The sequence below is a fragment of the Fundulus heteroclitus genome, chromosome 18 (genome assembly GCF_011125445.2).
Source record: "Fundulus heteroclitus isolate FHET01 chromosome 18, MU-UCD_Fhet_4.1, whole genome shotgun sequence".
NCBI lineage: Eukaryota > Metazoa > Chordata > Actinopteri > Cyprinodontiformes > Fundulidae > Fundulus > Fundulus heteroclitus.
Window position 1 is genome coordinate 33,301,380 of NC_046378.1, and position 18,622 is coordinate 33,320,001.

The following is an 18,622-nucleotide window of genomic DNA, read 5'->3' on the forward strand; positions in this document are numbered from 1 at the left end:
TTACCGCTGTTAATAATTAGGTAAAAATTCAACCAGGGCAGGATAAAAAGGACTGGTTTTACTGCACAAACGTGTGTTAGTATGTCTTTCCATACAAAGTCATATATAATTATATGTCAAGAGACCTCCCAACACATTTTGAATGTTATTTTTTTTGTACAAAGGGTACAATGGCAGTACTCCAAACTAAATACTTAAAACAAGAATAGGTGTTACACACAACACTGCCTCCTTTTAAGTGTTAATCTAAAAAATACTGGTATATGTTCAATATTTAATCAGTCGTATAACACAGGAATCTTTTTTAATCCTAAATTCCATCGATATGTCCAGCAGGGGGAGCTCTAGATAATCTCATTTTTGTGCATGACGGTGGATTAAAACAATGCACAACGTTTTAACATGCCAAGGCATCTTTAGTATCGTATGTGGCACAAATACTTGAAATGATTACAAAACAAAAGGTGTCTGGGAGTCAGTTTTTTTTAATAAGGACGATAAAACATTGGAAAAACAGATTCCACCTTCAACTTTGCAGTTTACGCATTGTTACAAATTCAAGTTGTTGGATGGATGGATGGATGGATGGATGGATGGATGGATAGATAGATAGATAGATAGATAGATAGATAGATAGATAGATAGATAGATAGATAGATAGATAGATAGATAGATAGATAGATAGATAGATAGATAGATAGATAGATAGATAGATAGATAGATAGATAGATAGATAGATAGAAATAAATAAAAAATATATTACAAAATAAAATGTAATTTGTTCTATAAAAACAATTTCAAGTTCAGCCCAGTTAGATGAAGGATATCTGTAAACATCATGTTCAAGTCTTTGCACAGATTTCTTTTCTCTGGATTTCTGAAGTGAAGACCTGCGTACACTTTGATCTAAACCATTACATGGTAATTCAGGCTCTATGTTCCACTCTGTTGCTGCCTCTAACTAATTTTCTTTCAGAATTGTCCTCTATTTAGCACCATCTGTCTTCCTATCAGCCAGGATCAGCTACTTCTTCAGACAGGCATCCCCACAGCATGATGATGCCACCACCATGTTTCACAATAGGGTTGATCTATTTTGAGTGATGTGTAATGTTATTATTATTTTTTTATTTATCCCACACACAGTTTTGTATATTGGGTAATAGTTCAGTTTTGGTTTTATTTGAGAAGAGCATCTTCTTTCACATGTTTACTGTTTCCCTAAATGGTATACATTAAACTTTAAAATGATATTCTTATGATTTTTAAATCACCAATAGCTTCCTTCTTGCCATTCTTCCATAAAGACATGATTTGTGGAGATAATAAATGCCCTATCTATAGATTCTACTACTGAAACGTTCAATCAACCTCCAGTAACAATGGGATTTTCCACTGTTTTTAATGCTTTCCTTGTCAGTTCAGATTGACAACCATTTCTTGTTAGATGTGCAGCTGTGCTTTACATTTTCTATTTTCAGATAATGTAGTGGACTATGTAAAGTTTGCAAAGCTTTTAACATTGTTTTATAACCTGATCCTTCTCCACAACCTCCTCCCTGACCTCTCTGCTGTGCTTCTTGGTCTCTATAATGTTGTTTATTCACCAATGTTCTCCAACAAACCTCCGAGGCCTTCATAGAACAGCTGCATTTATGCTGAAATTAAATTACATACATGTGAAGGCAATTGTTTGACTGGATTATATTCAGGGGAGTCATCATAAAGTGGGCTCAATAGAATTCACATCATTTTATGATTTTTGTTTGTAAAAAATATACATTTGAGACACATGTATCTTTTTATTACTTTCTGTTGGTCTATCACATACATCCCTATACAATGAATTAATGTTTGTGGTTGTAGTGTCATACTGTAAAAAAAAAAAAATGTTAAAGCTATAGTTTAGTCCCTAAACTATTTTAGTCCCTCAAATTCTGGTGGTATCACCTTATCTATTTGTTGTCCCACAATGCCAATCATTCTGGCGCGCTCATATAACACCAGTTTGCATGCACCTTCCTTGTTACTTTCTGCTTGCTGGCCACACATGCCGACTTCCAGTGTTTATGTATCTGGTTATCTTAGCAGTTAGCTTTGGTGTTAGTCGTTAATTGTAGCTCTGCTGCTCTAACTGTATACTTTGAACATGGCTGGGAGTCACAAGAGGCAAACCAAGTCCAAGTTTAAGAGAAGAAGAGCAAGGCCTCAGTAGAAAGGTATAAGACCAGAGTGGATTTGGGAGATTTCTTTTCCATGTGATCCCCCTGAGGAGTGGAACAGCAGGTAAGACAGTCTTTTTTTATGTGCATTTATTCAAAAAGGGACTTTGAGAAAATCACAGACTCTACATTTAAAACAAAACCGTCTAACTTTAGCCGCTAGAGGCGCTAGACTTGTAACTTCCAGGTTTAGTGCCCCTGAAGGCCACTGGAAACACTGCACTGTTGCAACATTGAACAGTCTCCCTCAGTGTTTTGGAATCTGATAGCAGCCCACTTTGGACCAGCAGATGGAGAAGTTATTGAGTTACTTGTAAAATCAAGGCTACATTCACCCCTCCAGGATAAATCATATATCAGAGAACCAAAAATATGTTTGATCAGGTAAGTGTCATAGCCTGTCTGTTTTGTTTCTTGATAACCAAGGACAGGCCATGTGACCTAGAGTGGCGCCTTATGCAGTGCTGCTTTAACTGTGGGTCCATCCGAATACCCTTAATTATAGCTCCTTGCTCTTGTTCCTGATTCAGTTCCTTGATTTTTCGTGGGGTCAACAGTAAGAACACTATCCTAGAAAGGGGTCTTCTGAGTGCTTCGCTAATTTTGGACAGCATTTAACTCCGACATCATTACGTGACTGAAACACACATGCCGCTAATGATGATGCGAGACAAAGCCTGTATGCTCCCTCCGGCAGATAATTTTGCCTAGGAACATCCTATACCACCGCCAAGAAGCCTTAAGGTATCCCCGATCCTTTGCGGGACATGATGTATCAGCACAGCCCCCTCACAGAAATCAACGAAATTGGTAATCCTGGATTTGACGGATTTGACTAGAATCATCCATGTGCGTTTCCGCCACGTAATGACGTCGCCGTTAAAGGCTGTCCATTTTCGTAAATGTTTGTGAGGTGGGCTGTGCTTGTACGTCATGATGCGCAAAGGATTGTGGGATTGATTCCTTATGGTGCAAGTTAGGAAAGCGCTAGTCACCGCTGTGACAGCGCTTGTCACAGTTATCGCTGACATACTTCCACTTTGGCTAAAGAGTCCTTTCCCATTAATGGTATTCGGATTGACCCATATGATTCCTTGTTTACCTTTTACTTTTTGTGAATATATTATTTGCACACAATTATACACTACATTTTTACACATAACCAGGTTTAAATGAGAATCGGATATTTAGGTGGGCTGTGCTTGTACTTCATGATGCGCAAAGGATTGTGGGATTCCTTATGGTGCAAGTTAGGGAAACCACAAGGTTTCTATGCTAAATTAGCCATGGGAGGAAGCATACAGGCTTCTTTTCCTACCTTCTTCTTGACTGACAGCACTTATCATGGCTATCGCTGACAAACTTCCACTTTGGCAAAAGAGTCCTTTCCCAATAATGGTATTCGGATTGACCCATATGTTTCCTTGTTTACCTTTTACTTTTTGTGAAAATATTCTTTACACATAATTAACTACATTTTTACACATAACCTGACAAGGTTGTATTAGAATCGGATATTTAGATAAAAATTAAGTTTAAAAAAACGTACGATGCGCAGTTATCAATCATGTAGCTGAGTTGTAAATGTAAATCAAAAATAAAAGCTCTCTCCTCTTTGCACACACGTTTGTCTATCTGTGGCTGACTTGGACGAACCGCTCTAAGACACGTCAACCATAGGGTCCTCCTTAAAGTCAACAAAAACGTGCGCCACCAAACGAGGATCATTGATGCATCAGCACAAATTCGCCCTTCCTGCGCACACGACGGGATTTAACCCCGCTATGACAACCTTATAAATATTTTCTCTTCGCTTTCTTGGAATTTACGGGGGATTCATCAGAGTCACTCGGAGGCGCATGCGCACTAAGCCCCGGCAAGCAAAAAAAAAATTCCTGCCTTTTATTATTCGTGGAGCCAGGCTGTGGATGGAAAGTTATCTCGATAAAACTACCAGCTCGGCTTAGCGTTCGCCGTCGTCGTCCGGTTGGCTCTGTTTCGTTTAAGACGCAGTTAGCACAGAGACGCCGCCGCTTGCACGACGAGGAAAAAAAAAAAAAGAAAGAAAGAAAAAAAAAGAGCACATCATCATCATCTCGCGAACTATTTTGCTAGTTAGCATCATGCAGCTAATGCTAGCATGACACGTTTAGCCTTTTCCTGTGTTTATCCAGGTAGCTAGCGAGGTGTCAGTCGCGGGAGGTAGCCGGGGCTCGTAGCTTGCTGACATTTAAAGGCTCCCAGGAAGAATTGCGTAGGAACCATCACTGTGCATCGGCGTGTCGGTCGAGACTGCTGCTGCTTCTGCTGCTGTGCCAACTGACTGAGTGAGTAACATTAGCTGTAACATTCCTCACTTCTGCTGCGGCAGTCAATAATGTATAAACCTCCTCCTCCTCCCCCACACACTCCCGTTTATTAAGGAGACTCTACATTCCCCGTGAGGTTATTATGTGTCAGTGTGCTGACTGAAAAGGTTGTGTTGGAGTTGGATAATAGACAGCCGTGACATAACGCTAAGTAGACACCTGTAGCCTGAGTAAACAGTTCAGTTAGCTGCGCGGCGGCTATTTCCCTGGGCTAACAAAACGAGGAGCCCCGTCCCTGGACATTGATATCGGCGCTGTTTTAAATGACCCACACGGGGGGAAGCGAATCATGATTTGGTGCCACACAAGAGATGGCGCTGGCAAAGAGGGCAGCCTCCTCTCGGATGTTTTTTGCCCGAGCCAGCTGTTACATACGTCTGGTGCGGAACACATGATTTCCAGGTGTTGCTGCAGAACTTCTGCTTTAGGATTGGGTTCAAGTAAAATTGTACAAATAATACTGCTGCTGTTTTATTTTTAAAGCGCTTTTAAACAACAGCAGCTGTACAGACAATAATCAATAAACATTTTAATATGGGGAAAAACAAAAAAGATTGCAAAATGCAAAAAGGAATAAGAGCAAAAGTCTCAACATGTGTTAAAAAGCCAAGGAATAAAAATGTGTCTTAAGGCCAGTTTTAAAAGTTGACAATAAAGGGGCACTTCTAATATAAATTAAATATACTATATATAGTGTATATTTAGACTTGTGTTTGATTTTTGTCTTTAGTAAAACTCAGTAGTGGAGCTTTAAAACAAACATGTCTGTTGTGCAGTTGAACAGGCTCTGGGATGAACTGAAGCGATGCATGGAGACAACAGTTCAACAAAGAAATAAAATTGTTTCTTTTATGTCGTAGAGGGGTGGGATTTTAGTTGGTGATCTGATCTCACGCCGAAAGGTTTGACAGCACAAGTTTTAAGTCATTTACAAGCTCATGAAAACAACTCCAATGAAACCAAGAGTATGTGTCTGTTAAGACGGTCACAAAGGATTTTAAGTAATTTAGAGAATTCGACTGGATCAGCACTCTGTTAATGTAAAAGTTGATATAATTTTTCTGCCTTGAAATAAAAAGACATAGCTTGCATTCATTTTTAAATGAAATATAGTTAAGTCTTGAGATTGAGATGATTTATTTCCAGTTTCTTAATGCTATCTGGTCCTCATTTGATCGACTTAAGCTTATCATATCCTTATCAGATTGGTTAATTTTTGTGATATACATAATTGAAAGCTTTATCTTGCCCTAGACCCCTTTTTGGTTCAGTTGGAAAACCGACTTGTTTCAGTTCGTCAAATACGTTTTTTTGTCAGACCAAAACGTTTTGATAAGACAATCTCTTTCACAGGAATTGAAAGACGCAAATCACAAATTATACTGTGGGTATGTTTGCGTTATGATATTGTAACCTGCTAAATCAAATATATAGCTGCTCTTGAAGGGAGCAGTGAACGTTACCACAAATCAAGGGAGGTGTGCACAAACAGCAGCTACGGCCCAGCTGAGGGTTAGATTCACGTCTAAAATGCTACCGTTTGGTAGAATTCATTGCTGCAACATAAAAAAAAAAGATCTTGTGTTTCTGTCAGTGAAGCAATGTTTTGGAACAGGTTGCGTAATGAGCTTAAGCAATGCTAAGACAAGACCGAATTTAAAAAGCAGTTCAAAAGCATGAAAGGAGAGATTTAAATTGTTTTCATCCACATATTCAAACACCATTTAAACATTGTATGTAATGTTTTAGGGCTACATAATGTTAGACAATGAATAATGCAGCGTCAATATCAGTTGTGATAAATGCACACTTTCCCCTCCTCTTTAGATGATTACCGGGTAAATTAACATGTCTATTTGTGTCTTTGTCTGCATAAAAGGCACACCGGATTATAAGGCGCATTACATATTCTTCCCAAGTGTGTAATATCACTCCATCCCTCTGGTAGGGTGACCAGACATCCCCGATTTCCCCATTTTGGATGACTTATCCCTGGAAAATTTCTTGATTTCAGTGTATCATGATGGAGTAAAAAACGTTAGCGCGACTTAGTAGAAAAGCTTTGCAGAACGCGTCTTCCCCGCCCCGTTGGCATTGCAGTTCAGACAAAACAAACCAACCTCAGGCAGAGACTCTATGTGCTCAACAAAGTCAGAGACGTCCCAGGTTTTCATTAGAGAAATCACATCTGGTCACCTTACACCGCTGTCTCTCCTGAAAAGGGAGAGCTTTCCGTCTGTGTTGGGAGGACAGAGTAGTTGGACTACACTGCCCTGTTTCTAACAAAAAGCCAAAACAAACGTAACTTTTATATTGAATTAACTTACTAGGTTTATTGTTGCTATTGCGTACTCCGGGTGCATGAATGCACTTCTAGTTTAGACATTACAGTCAGGCAGTCTTGTAGACAGCTCAGGGGTCCGATCAGGTACCGTAATATTCTGAATATCTATTGAGCGGAGTGGCTTTGTTGCTAACCAAAGTCGTACTTACACATTTTAACAGATTTTTGAGAACACTGTACCACATAAAATCAGTCAGCGAGCAGAATGGTATTCATATGCAAGGTGCACCATCCATTGTTGGGAAAACTTTTGAATTTTAAGTGCTCCCTATAGTCCAAAAAATACGGTAGATTCTGTTATTATTGTGCAAACATATTTTTAAATATTCTGACCTTTTGATGCATAAACGCTAACAAAGCTGTCCCATTCTAAAAGGACATTAAATCAACTTTCAAATGATTGTAAGTTTGTTTGTGTTGGTTGAAATTGAAGACCGCTAGTGTCGGAAATTGCACAGTCACTCAGTATACGTTGAAATGTGCAAGTAATTTGTCACTCAATCATAGCAAAGTTCTACAAATTATCTAAGATAATCAATCAGTGATCATCATTAGCCATTCACCACCATTGTCGATTAATATTCTGTCTTTTAGTGGTTAGAGTAACTTGTAACTTTCTACAGCTCAAAAGTTTGTCGTTGCAGAATTATATTTTTAACCACTATAAACAGCAACAGAACCTGGGATAGAAAATAAAAATATAATGTGATATGCAGTGGTGTCTACTAGATGGGATTAAAAAAAGCCTATGCTTATTGTCCACACTTTATTAGGCACACTTTGTACAGGGTTGGTTCCTCCTTTTGCCCCTACAATTGCAGTAATTGTCCAAGTTTGCAAAAAACTTTCCTCTGAGATGTTGATGCAGCTTGACGTGGTTGCTTGGCGCAGTCATTGCACATCCATGATGGGATGCTCCCATTCCACCACGTCCCAAAAGTTTCTTTATGTTGGCAATGTATTTGTTGACTTGTTGTTTAATGTAGATGGAAGTATCATTGGCAACAAGCTACTTTTTAAAAAAAACAATTTCCCCTGTAGCTGGATAGACTGCGCGTTATCAGGAGTCTAGTTTGCTATGAACCCAAAGCCAAAAAGACATAAATGCTGCGTACTTATTTTGTTTCTTTATCGTAAGTCATATCGTTATCTCAACGTTCATCGTGTTTTCCTAATATTGAGCAGCCCTGATCGAGATGCTGGGCAACATCATTCAGGAAGGCCCAAAGTGTCCCTGGAAATGTATCCCCAAATCTTTGTACCACCACCAGCAGGAGCCATTAATATAAGGCAGGAGTGGTCCACACTTTCTCGTTTACACCAAGTTCTAAGCCTAAAATACCAAGTGGTTATTATACGGTTGCCTTGCAATAGTGTCAAACTGCAGCTTGATCTTTTTCTGGACCCTTCTTTATTAAACTGAAAGATGGTTGTGTGCAAAAATCCCGGAAGATCAGTAGTGTCTGAAACTTTCAGACCAGCACGGCGGGTTTAAAGTCATTTAAATGTTTATTTTTTTTTACTTCTCTATGCAAATACCCTGTTTAAATTTTAAAAGTCTTCACAACATCTAGATGCCGAAATGCATTGAGTTGCTGCCACGTGTATTGATTGACTCATTTGTGTCAACAAGCGATTTAAACTGGCGTACCTAATGAACCGGGCAGTGGGTGAGCTTTATAATGTATTTACTTCTTATCAAAATTCAATTTTAGCTGTTTTAAGTTTGCTGGAAGTAAATTTGAATACTGACGGAAAAACATATTTTGATTTTGGTTTGGCTCTATTTCATACTAAACAGAGATCAAGCTTAAATAAAAAAAAGTTTGGAGTTGAAATCTCTCCCCCATACCCCCCCCCCCCTTTTTTTTTTTTTGTAGGTTCAAGGTGTGGACTTAAACTGTAACCGTAACCGAAAGGCAGCTGTTGCTCTTGTGAACAAACACAAAAAAGCACATATAATCAGGGCAACAACAGATGTCGCCACAGTTCGGATACCGACGTCGTGCGCTGGAACAGGAAGGGCTGAACTTTGGGTTTTGCTGTATCGCAGCTGCAGCGTTTGAGTCAGCTGGTGTTTTGCTCTGACTTTTATTAAAGGGGTGGTTTAAAGAGTCGTATAACGATGTGGCTGTTTGTTCATTCAGACAGGGAAACCTGGAGCACAGCAAGGCAACCGGTGTGTCCTCTGTCAAATAAGCAGCGAGAGCAACACAGGTCAGGATTTTAAGACGGCTGTAATCATTTCAGGGAACTTTTTTTTCCGTTTTAGAATAAAACCGTTGAATGACACGTTTAATGTTTCCATATAGATAAACAGTGGGTGGCCTGGTGATGAAAAAAGTAAAAAAAAAAAAAAAGGATTAATCCAAGCAGATTGGAGCGACTGAGTTCAACCTTAGGGGGAAACACCCAGTCTGCAGTTGATCTTGAATTTGCTCATAATTGTCGGTTAATCTCCCGTCGGTCCACACTTGTAGGAATAGTTTCCTGTGACTCCATTTCATTCACCATCAGATTGCAAACTGACTTTGTTGTTTAAGCATAAGGAGGGGAGGGGCTAAATCTGAACAGATAAGCCAGATAACTGTGAGGTTTAGAGACGCATGCGCTGGAGTCCAATTAGTTTCAAGGACACATGTCACACTTCTATGGTGGTGATTCGCTTTATTTCTTTGACAGGACGCTCGGCTGTATTTTTTTCTCTCTAATTTCTTTTTTTTACATGCTGCACGTTCTCAATGAAGTCGTAGACAGTGGGACGCCGTTGTCAGCTTCGCTCTAGTGTTTGTCATTTAAAGAGTGTGAGAAGACACTGGACAGCATTAAGTGCTTGACTCAGCTGTGGGTGGGGGAGATACTGGGCAACTTCTCTGTAAACGAGGGGAACGGTTTTCCATTTGTAGTCATTTGATTCTGATTTGTTTGTTTATTTTTATTTATTTTTATTTTTTTTTATCTCTGACGTTGTGCTCACTTTACCTCGCAAATGAATAAAATCTCAGACAAATGTGTTTTTTCCCAAAAACCTTTTATTGATAATTTGATCTGTCACCTTTGAGGAATAATTTCAGTGCGGAGAAAAAGATCCCAACATGGCTGTTGCATTAAAAAAATAGACTTTAAGTCTAACTCTTGTTGCCTAAAAGAGGAAAAGGGAACTATTACTACTATTATATGAGCTGTTCTGCTTTACTAGTTGGCTTGCGGCTATGGCTCTGTCCTGGCTCATGGTTTGCCATATAATTTTATGGATATGTATAAAATAATATACTGCCATGTGATGGGAGGGTAAAAGAACATGTCAGACAGTATTAATAGACTTTTTAGGCTCCCATAATTTCATAAATAGGACATTTTCAGTTACGTGTCAAAATTTATTTCAAATAATGAAACAATTTACTTTCTTTTTCTGTTTCTTTTTCTAGGATAAGTTGTTGAAAGTGCATGGAACGGCAGCACATAACTTGGCTTTCCACATTTTGTTTCTGGTATAAAAAAAAAAAAAAAGATGGTTTTAGAAAATAATTATAATGTGCTTCAAATATCCACTCAGAGTATTTCAGTGCTCGTCTTTGCTGCTTGTGGTTTATACGCTAGATGACTTTTTTTTTTTGTTTTTCCCCATTCATTTTTATTTGATGCAGCTCTAATATTTTAATAAATGGCTTCGACAGCACTAGGCACAAATCATTTCATCCACTCTGGCTCAGTTCCCAATACCGTTTACAGACTTGATTTTCAGTATTCGAAGATGAGTTTAGATACGGCGACAATAAGCGGATACTTTCTAACAGCGCTCCGGGTCGGATCTAAACCGTGTATTGCCATTTTGCTAATTCCTACTTCCACTTTGTACCTGTAGACGCTCAGTTTATCTCTGTTAAAAATGTTTTGGGAATAATTAGAATGTTCAAATATCAGGCATATTTCAATTTAACTACACATTATTTTATGAAGATTTTTTTTTAATGCCCCAGTATTTGTTGGTTGATGTTTTGCGACCCATGCGGGCCGGTTAACTGTTATGCAGTGGGTCAGATTCTGCTGATGGACATTATTTATTAAAAACACATTTTCATGCAGACACCTTTTTGTTATAGTCATAGTATGTGAATAGGCCCCTTTAAAACTTATTTAGAGATCGCTCTCTTAAGGATGTTGCCAGTATTGTGGCTGAACATATTCATATTAGCGTCTTCCTGATTGGTGTTAGCACCAACTTGCTAGTGTTTTTAAAAGGGGTCGTTATTAAAAGCATCGTTACTTAGTAAGTGAACCAATGAGGTAATTAGAGGCAAATAAGCTTCACATCTTTAATAAAATGGCTTAGGTTAGTTCAGCCTGTGCATAAATAAGTTCAGTTTTAACCTATTTGATGTAATACTTTTTTTAAGGGGGAAACTTTGCACAGAGTGGAGTAATAAGTCTTACAATGAAAGTACTGTAACTTAGTAATGTAGTGTAGATTTAGTAGTTAAATCTAAGAAACACTGAGGAGTCTGGGAGTAATCTCAGCGACGCACTCGTCGTAATTTACTAACAGGCAGACAGAAACCCCATCCCATAGACGATCTGGGTAAATGTTCTTATCGGCACAGGCCAAATAACTGCTAAGACGATGACGCCACACCTCTTTGTCATTGACGCTTGTCTCCTCGTTGCAGGACCTCCTCAGTGGTGTGAATGAGGGAGACATGGCAGACCACACGCCACCTCTGGAGTCTGGCCAGCTTCTCAGCCCTGAACTCCCTATCCTGGCCTCACCACCACCACCCTCAGCCATGGTCAACGGAGAAGGCCCCCAGCAGGTAGACACACATCCCCGTGCACACTCGTTTTTTTTATTTCTTTGCTTTTAGTCAACCTGATGGCTAAATGCCTGATAGTTACAGGGCGTTAGTTAAAAGTCCTGTGATTTTGGGAAACCACGTGCTTTTTGCACTCAATAGCATCCTGACATCATTTTGGCTGGAGCTTTGACTCTTAACATAAATGGTGCAGCTCACTCTAAGGATAGTCCATAGAGTTTACGTGGAATTGGTGTTTAGCCCTGTGAAAACTAGGGCTGTCATGAAAGATTATCTTAGTAATCCATCATGCTATCGATTATTCTGCCGATTAATTGAGTAGTCGGATAAAAAGTTTACACATTCTGCATATTTTTCACTTAATTGCTTCAACTTATTTTATGAGAGATAGAAAAAAATGGAAAGAAGTGGCAAATGAGCGAATAATTCAATTCTTTTTTTGAATAACAAGAATAAATCTTCAGCTTAAAGGTTCTAGGATCAAAATGTTAGAAGCTCAGCCCTCTGTGGTTGACTTAACGTCAATACAGTGCAGCTGCCTCTGTAGTGAAAATAGTCACAAACAAAAAATAATGCATAAAGTTTCAAATGCGTATTACGTTCTGGATATTTTTTTTTTTTGATTAAAAAGCATAATTTTATTCATATAAACAGAACCCTTCTAGTGTAATTCAGGGCTAAGTTAAACTCTTAGTTTTTTTTTAGTCCACAAATAGACAAAAATAAATACATATTTGTCAAAAAGGTAACCGGCTCATTTAAGTTAAGGCGTAATAAATATTGCCTTATTTCAAACTATTGTTGCCTAATTTATTAGAATTGAAATACCTTAACACAATGGGGAAATTCAGGCATAACTGGCAAGAACAGGTGGGCCTAGACTTGCACACAAGATTAATTAATAGGAAAAAAAAATGCTAAATTTAAAGTTAAACTGCACAGCAGAAGAAAAAGAGAAATACTGGGCAATTAATAATAGATAATAGGGCATATTCTGATAAAAATTAAGCGTTCAAGTTAATTGAAGAAAAAAACCGTTGATTTACAGAATGATGAAATATTTTCGTCGTTCGTTTTTGTTGCACAAATTAACAGAAAACTGCAAAGACATCCACAGAGCAGAAGCAGAACCAGCCTCCACTCTAAAGTGACAACTCTGATATGTCTCTGCAGATTTGAAGTAGAACATGTTCTCAAAGTTCTTCAGCGAAGGAGCTCTGCTTTGTTGTCCCCAACATCTTTAAACTTTAAAAACCAGATACTTTGTTTTCTCCTGTCCCTCGCAGTTATTTACTGGACAAGCTACCAAAGTCACCCTCTACTCACTGCTGCCCTCTCTGTTTTCACATAATGCCATGGCCCTCACGTGATTGGGCGCGTGGCCGCCATGTTGACCAATCAGAACGAGTCCTGGCTAGAGAGGAAAGATGGGGCGGCGAGTAGAAGCGCTAATCTTCAACAGCTTGAAGCCCAGTTACCAGGCAGCTCGCTGCACAGTTTTCTTTTGTTAAATTTAAATTATCCCTACACCTTTAACACTTTACGCCTCTTTACTCTGCCCGTTACTTCGCCGTTGCTTTTTGTCTCCGTAACGAATAAGGAGACAAATGGATGACACCACTGAGCTATATTATACACTGGAGTGCTAATCACCGTCTGTTTGAACGAGTCGCTTTGAAGCCACCAGCCGCCATATTGGTACTCCCTATTTCCCTCCAGTAACTAGGGAATATGTGCGATACAGCATCAAATAACGAGGATTTTCATGTTCAGGGCGGGCTTAAAACTTTTAAAATCTGAAATGCCATATACTTTTATGTTATGTTCTAAAACTATCACATAATGAGAAAGTCATGTGCTGAAATATTTTGCATTTTATTCATTTAAATATATGTATTTAACATTTTTAAATATATAAATAACAATATACAAAAACATATATTTACATATGTGTATACATATATATACATATATACATAAACACATACTTATATAGACATATATATATATTTAATATGAATAACATGTAAAATATTTCAGCATCTAATTTCCTAGTAGTTGATAGTGTTAGTACATCTACTGACTGTATAATTACCTGTGAAACGTTTTCACGAAGCCAGAAAACTGCTTGTTGTTGCAACCAAATCCTGTGGGATTCTGTGAGAGTAGGGAGTAGCAAGATGGCGGCCAGTGACTTCAGTTTTTCGGCAAAATCAGCACTCCAGTGTATTATATAGCTCAGTGGATGACACTTGTCATCCATGTACTAGCAGGCTAGGCTAACATTAGCGTTAGCATTAGCCGCCTGGCCCGAACACAGTGCGCTGAATAAATGAACGATGTAACGAACCATTCAGTCAGTCATTACAGCCCTTGTGGAAACCAGGTTTAGTGTTTGGAATAATTTAGCTACAGGAAGATGAAATTGTGGCCATGTTTCAGCTCTTGCGCTGTTGATTCGAGGTGAATTCTGAGGGAATCTTTATCTTTCATTGTTCCATCTACTTTGTGCAATGTTTTCAAAACCCCTCTGCATAAAGCTGTTGCCGCCATGCTTGACTTTGACTGTGTGGCTCCTCTATTGCGAGGCTTTGGCTTTAGAGTGTCAGTTTCTCTGCTGTTAGTTGCACTTGTAAGACAATGCCTTGAAGTTATAGTTGTAGCACATTTGTAAGAAATCCTACTCTTGTTATCAGTGGCCTCAAGTTTGCAGCTGCTGAACTATTGTTTTTGTTTGTTTGTTTTTTAGCATGTGAGAAACAACAACAATAACATTTTTCATGCTTGTGTTAAACCAACCCTAATTTTTTACACTCAGCTACTGAACTGGTTGCACCAGTGGTAAAAAAAAAAAGTGTAAGCTTTGTTCGGCATTGCAGGGAAGCAGTGATGTGGTATTTGGTTGTTTGGATAGTCTCGCCGGGCGTCTGTGTTTGAGACATTAAGAAGACACAAAGGTGTGTGAATGCCTGCCTGTAAGACAGTTTATTGACAGTGAAAATTTGAATAGTTTGATCTATTGTGATAGCTATTCATTAATAACCTTGATATGATTTATTACATTACTTAAAGGGAACATATGCTTTTAAGTTTGTCCTTCTCACATTTAAATCATTCAGCTATGTTCTATATAAAAGCAAGGCAATGCAAATTTATTTGTATAGCACATTTCAGTACAAAGACATGCTTTACATGATTAAAATATAGGAAAATAAAACAGAATAAAAGCAAGTAGGAATAAATGTAGAAACAAAATAAAACATAGGAAAATGGAAACTAAAAGCAAACATTAAAAACAGTTGGACTACAACGTTGAACTAATGATCTTTCAGTAAAACAGTTTAACTAGAACAGTCGAAGGCAATCCTAAACAAATGTGTTTTTAATCTTGATTTAAAGGAACTCAGGCTTTCAGCGCTTTTACAGTTTTCTGGAAGTTTGTTCCAGATAAGTGGAGCATAGGAACTAAATGCTGCTTCTCCGTGTTTGGTTCTGGTTCTGCAGAGCAGGCTGGAGCCAGAAGACCTTAATGGTCTGGAGGGTTGATACACTGATAACAAGTCTGTGATGTATTTAGGAGCTAAGCCATTCAGGGATTTATAGACTAACAGAAGTATTTTAAAGTCTATTCTCTGAGATACAGGGAGCCAGTGTAAGGACTTTAGAACTGGGGTGATGTTCTCTACTTTCTTAGTCTTAGTGAGGACACGGGCAGCAGCGTTCTGGATCATATAAAGCGGAACTACAATGCTTTGGTCTGAATTTCACGTTGTTGTTGACCTACAAGGCCCCTTTTTACTCCTGTTCTGAGGTGCATCTGAAATCAAATCCTTTTGGTGCGTCTCAGGAGGCACTCCACACCCCGAACCCCCCCCCCCCCCCAAAAAAAATTCACGGACTTCCAGCTAAATTGGTTAGCTGGAAGTCCGTGACCTTGTTCGCCCGCTCTGCAGCAAAATTGTTAAAAAAACGTAATAGAGAAAACTAAACAGATTGATAAATATGACCCAAACAGAATATAAATATATCTATGCAACGCCTGCAGACTACGTTAAACTTTTCTGCATTCATAGAGACTCCAAGTACACAACAAAATGTAAGGGCTAAAAAAAAAGTAGATTTTTTTTTTTCATGACATGTCCCCTTTTTAACTCGTTTAAATAAGCTCACAAATTTCCCCACTTAGTTATAAGGGAAATGTGTTCATTTTGTTGCATAACTAAGAACTTATTTTTTTTTATTGGAAGAAAAGTGCTTTTTAAAACATTTTGGCCAACCTTTCTGTGAAACCTGTGTGTTTCTTTTCTTTTTTCTTTTCTTTTTTTTCGTTAAGCTTTTTCACATCAACTGGCTGTGTTCTTACTCAACTGAGTAGTGAAACAAACCAAATGGATTCGCTGTCCTCTCGTCAGTTTCTCACTGAATATAGTTCATAGGGAGCAGCTGCACGCTGGTAATGAACCGCATCTCTCTCAGTTCTGATTGCCATTTTGCCATGCATTTACATAATATTGGTTATCTCCCATCATGCCCTGTCAGTATCACAGAGAGATTAAACGGCCTTGATAAGCCTGAGTGATTTGTCATTCCGATTGTCACTTGTTTGATTGGCTTCAGGTTTTTTTTTTTTTCTGATTTTTCCTGGGGACAGCATTGACCCCACAGTGATCTTTCAGTCATTTCCGTAGTCTTACTCCTGGCAAGGCTTGATAATATCACCGCTGCCTCATAAAATAGCCTTTCCACCCAGCCTCAGTCATTTTCCACTGTGGAAAAACCCTCACCTGAATAAGGCTTTGTTCACTTAGAGATCAAATTTTGCTCGTTTTGTTCAGTTGGGAGGGAGGTGTTCTCACTGAATTCAGTTACCTTACCACCTCTCTCCCAAAGGTTTGCTGATTGCCTGAACATGCCCCCTGTGACTGTTTACTGAATAAAATACTGCTTTTGCTTCCTGCACGCTGCACATTTAAGATAGCTAAAATAAGAATAACAGCTGGCTTCATTTTCCCACCGTTTTCAGTATTATCAGCATAAAAAGATGGCCTACGGTGGCTTTTCTTAAATGTTTTCTGCTATTACATTTTTTTTTTATAGAGATTAGAAAATTCGTTGATCTTTATTCATAGTAAAACATTTTTAAAGTAATTTTAAATGTACTTAAATCATTGTCAAGTGCCAAATACAAATTTTTATTTTATTCTATTCAAATTGTAAACTATTAAGAAGGACGTAAGTCTGCTGACACACAACTCACAGTGGAAAAAGTGGAGGGCGACCTTTTGGGCTGAAAGGATGTAATGATGCTCTACTTTGCTGCTCAGAATTCTGCCTTATATAATATGGGTGGCAATTAATCATTGTATACTGTAAATAAATGCTTAGATAAGAAAACCAATTTCAGCAAAAGAAAATTGTAATTGAGCATCAAGACCTGGAGTGTGAACGTAGCTTTTGAAAGCCAGGGTTTGGGCTATCAGTTGTGAAAAATAAAATAAAAATAAATTAACATTATGATATAGGTTCTCAAATACATGTAAGCCTATTTATTAATCACATCGATGTGTATTCGCTTGCTTTTTAGTTCACTTTTCATTCACATTCCCCCTTTTTTGCTATACAAAACTCTAAATGCTTGGTGGGTTAAGTTTATTGATTAATATAGAAGGTTAGAGGTTAGCAAACGTTTCAGTCATACAATTTGATTGCTCTCTTTGTTTATTTATAATATTACACAGTCATGTGACATGGCGCTCATCTGTATAGTAAAGATCCTGGATGCTGACACATTTCAAAGTAGCCTGTGTTGTCTGGGTGGGGATTTCATCATCAATATTTTGACTACAAATTATTGAAAGCTTAATTTAGGAGCTTACCGGATCATAGATGAGCGTCGTAAGGGAGAATATAAGTGCGCTACATACTGCAAGAAATCACTCTGGATACAATACCCTGGAGGATTCCAGTAACGACTTTATCAAACTTTTTAACTGAAAATATCTCATCTTTAAAGTAATCCAGATAGAAGTTCATTCATTTTAGATGACAGTATTGCTGATTCTGCCTACACTGCTCCATCATCCCAGTTTACAAGAAAGGAACCACAAACAGAGTTAAATGACTACGGATCTGTTGCCCTGATGCGTGTGGTCATGAAATCTTTTGAGCAAATGGTGAAACATCAAAAAAAAAACAACAACTTTATTTTATTCTGTTACTGTTCTTGTTTAATCATAGTTGCATTTATATAGATTTAATATTGACAATATCCTTAACAAAGCGTGAAAAATATGTTTATTTTACATAAAGTTAGGGTGAACTCAGACCTCTAGTTCCTAGGTCAGTACTGATAGCCCTTCGTACGACACAACACCAATGAAGTAGCTCTCAGTTTCATAAAGGTTGGTGACTCCTGATCTAGGATGTCAACGGGCCCCTGCTGGACCCTCTAAGGTTTGGTTACCAGGCAAAGGTGTTTGCAATGGGACTACATCTCAGCTGGCACCACCTTAACCACCCAGGGACATGACACCAGGACCCTTTTTTTGGACTTCAGTTCAGTCTTCAACACCATCAGCCCAGACATCCTCCACCTGTTAGTCGATCACCAGCTTCTTGACTAACCAACAGCCACAAGTGAGGCTAGGGAGCATGTTTTCCCACCCAAGAACCATCAGCACGTTCTCCTCCTCTTTTCCTGTAGAAAAATGACTGTGCCTCGTTAGCAGTGGCGGTTCTAGACCAAATTTACCAGGGGGGCCAAGGTGAGGCCAGTGTTTTTTCACAGGGGCACAGAACAAAAAATGAAACAATAAAATGGCAATATTTAACTGTGTAATAATATTAAGTGAGCCACTTGTGGTTTTGGAACTGCAG

At 38.5% G+C, this 18,622-nt stretch overlaps 1 protein-coding gene across 3 annotated transcripts in view; it reads left to right on the forward strand.

The window, feature by feature from the left end:
- The first annotated feature begins 3,970 nt into the window (after positions 1-3,970).
- The window catches only part of fndc3a (fibronectin type III domain containing 3A), a 78,766-nt gene continuing 64,114 nt past the window's right edge, over positions 3,971-18,622 (forward strand). The window contains exons 1-3 of one of the 3 annotated variants that reach the window (XM_036149485.1): positions 3,971-4,549; positions 9,083-9,152; positions 11,603-11,746. In XM_036149485.1, coding sequence (XP_036005378.1) covers positions 11,633-11,746 — 114 coding nt within the window. In that variant the 5' untranslated portion in view covers positions 3,971-4,549; positions 9,083-9,152; positions 11,603-11,632. Of the gene's footprint in view, positions 4,550-9,082; positions 9,153-11,602; positions 11,747-18,622 lie in introns of those variants that run through there. The other 2 variants (XM_012875220.3, XM_036149486.1) reach the window with 2 other exon arrangements.